The 1,623-nt window shown below is 41.5% G+C and overlaps 1 protein-coding gene across 1 annotated transcript; it reads left to right on the top strand.

Moving 5' to 3' along the window:
- Nucleotides 1-6: 6 nt before the first annotated feature.
- LOC107576868 (endoplasmic reticulum metallopeptidase 1-like) lies at nt 7-1,619 on the top strand (the record flags this gene model as incomplete). The annotated part of the gene is made up of 4 exons (XM_016262990.1): nt 7-152; nt 278-393; nt 1,303-1,460; nt 1,535-1,619. Coding segments are annotated over exons 1-4 (448 nt in total), but the record flags the coding sequence as incomplete, so codon positions are not given.
- Between the last annotated feature and the right edge of the window lie 4 nt (nt 1,620-1,623).

Here is a 1,623-nt window from a genome sequence, read left to right as displayed (position 1 = left end):
CTGAACGGATCACTGCAGAGCTCTGACTCGGGCTTATGTATCAGCGATCTGGATTACACCGGCATGCAGCACATCACTCCACACATCCCACAGATCAACGACAGCATCAGCACACACTGTCAGGACTGGCTGCCCTACTACGGCTTCCCAAGGTTCTTCACGCTCCAGTTCCTGTCAGATGAGTGTATCGTGACGGAGAATGATGAACTTCATGTACATGTTCAGCTCAACTGAGCCACCCATTGAACCTGATGACGTCTTTCTCTCATTGTTTCAGGAAGAGCTGGTATCTTCCAGCTCCTGAAGTCTCTCCTAAAGCTCCGATAGAGTTCCAGCTCTTATCCAGACAGCAGACTCAATGGGGAACTGTTAAAATGAGCTTTGAGGTCAAAGGTGAGACTCCAGCCTCATTTTATCATGATCCTAATGGGAATGATGTCTGCTGGATTTTAATTAAATTGTAAACAATTTAAAAAATATATACACTGCCCGGCCAAAAAAAAAAAACTGTCACCATTTGGATTTTAAAAGACAAACACTTAAGAATCTATGATTGGATCATTATTACAGTGATTATGTTTCTAGTGTCAGAAGACAAGTCATGGCTATATTCCAGAACTGGCACCTCCGAGTCCAGACCGTAACCTCAGTATATTACAAATAGTACCATTTTTTAACTAGCTTTATAGTTGTATTTATATATATATATAACAAACACGACTAATATTTACTAGTTTACTTTTACTAGTTTTATAATTGTAATTTTTTAAAATATAATTATGTTGAAAAACTGTTTTTATATGCATACAGTATATACAAATGTTTGTATATAGCATATTTTATTAATTTGTTGCATTTGTCTGTCTGTCTGTCTGTGTGTCACACTTAGTGTTGTTTAAACGAACACAAAGATGAAGGTTAGCAGGCACTCTTTAATAAATCCACACACAGAGAGAGCAGCAATCCAACACAACAGTAGACAGAACAAAAACAAAGGAACTTAAGTACACAGACAAACAAGATCACACAATCGCACACACCTGAACTGAATGATGGTTCCACTGAGAAAAACTCAACTAAGGAAAGCATGCAAACTGAAGCAAAGTCCAAACTGAATGAGACTGTCACAGTCTGTCTGTCTGTCCGTCTACACAAATATTTGTCTTGGTTTTAGAGAAGAGAATGAAGTAATCAGCAGCATTCAGTAATATCCAGTCAGTGTGTTTGACTCGTTTAGTTCAGAGTCACAAGCGCACTCTCTGTGTTTATTAATGGTGTTGAACATCTGTTGTTCTCGCTCAGGTCCGAGTCACATGTCTCTGTATCTGAGTCCTCACGCTGGAGCGTCTCTGAGCGGCTGGTCGTTCGGCGGCGGGATGCTGCGCCGCAGCGGAGAGAGTTTCATATTTTACTCTCATGGTCTCGACGCTCCGGCCTGGACCTTCTGGATTGAGATCTTGGTGAGTTTGAGCTCCACAACCACATATTTAACCTGAGGAGCATCACAGCGTTTATTGTGTTTTCTGGTCTTCAGATGCTCAGGTCCTCAGACGTGTCTCCTGAGGAGGGCTTGATCTCTCTGGCCATATCCGCTCATTATTTATCTGGTTCAGACGGACGCTC

The sequence above is a fragment of the Sinocyclocheilus grahami genome, unplaced genomic scaffold (assembly GCF_001515645.1).
Source record: "Sinocyclocheilus grahami isolate Dianchi unplaced genomic scaffold, SAMN03320097.WGS_v1.1 scaffold4508.1, whole genome shotgun sequence".
NCBI classification, from domain to species: Eukaryota; Metazoa; Chordata; class Actinopteri; order Cypriniformes; family Cyprinidae; genus Sinocyclocheilus; species Sinocyclocheilus grahami.
The sequence above is the reverse complement of the archived record's forward strand: the minus strand, read 5'-3'. Positions and strand labels throughout refer to the sequence as shown.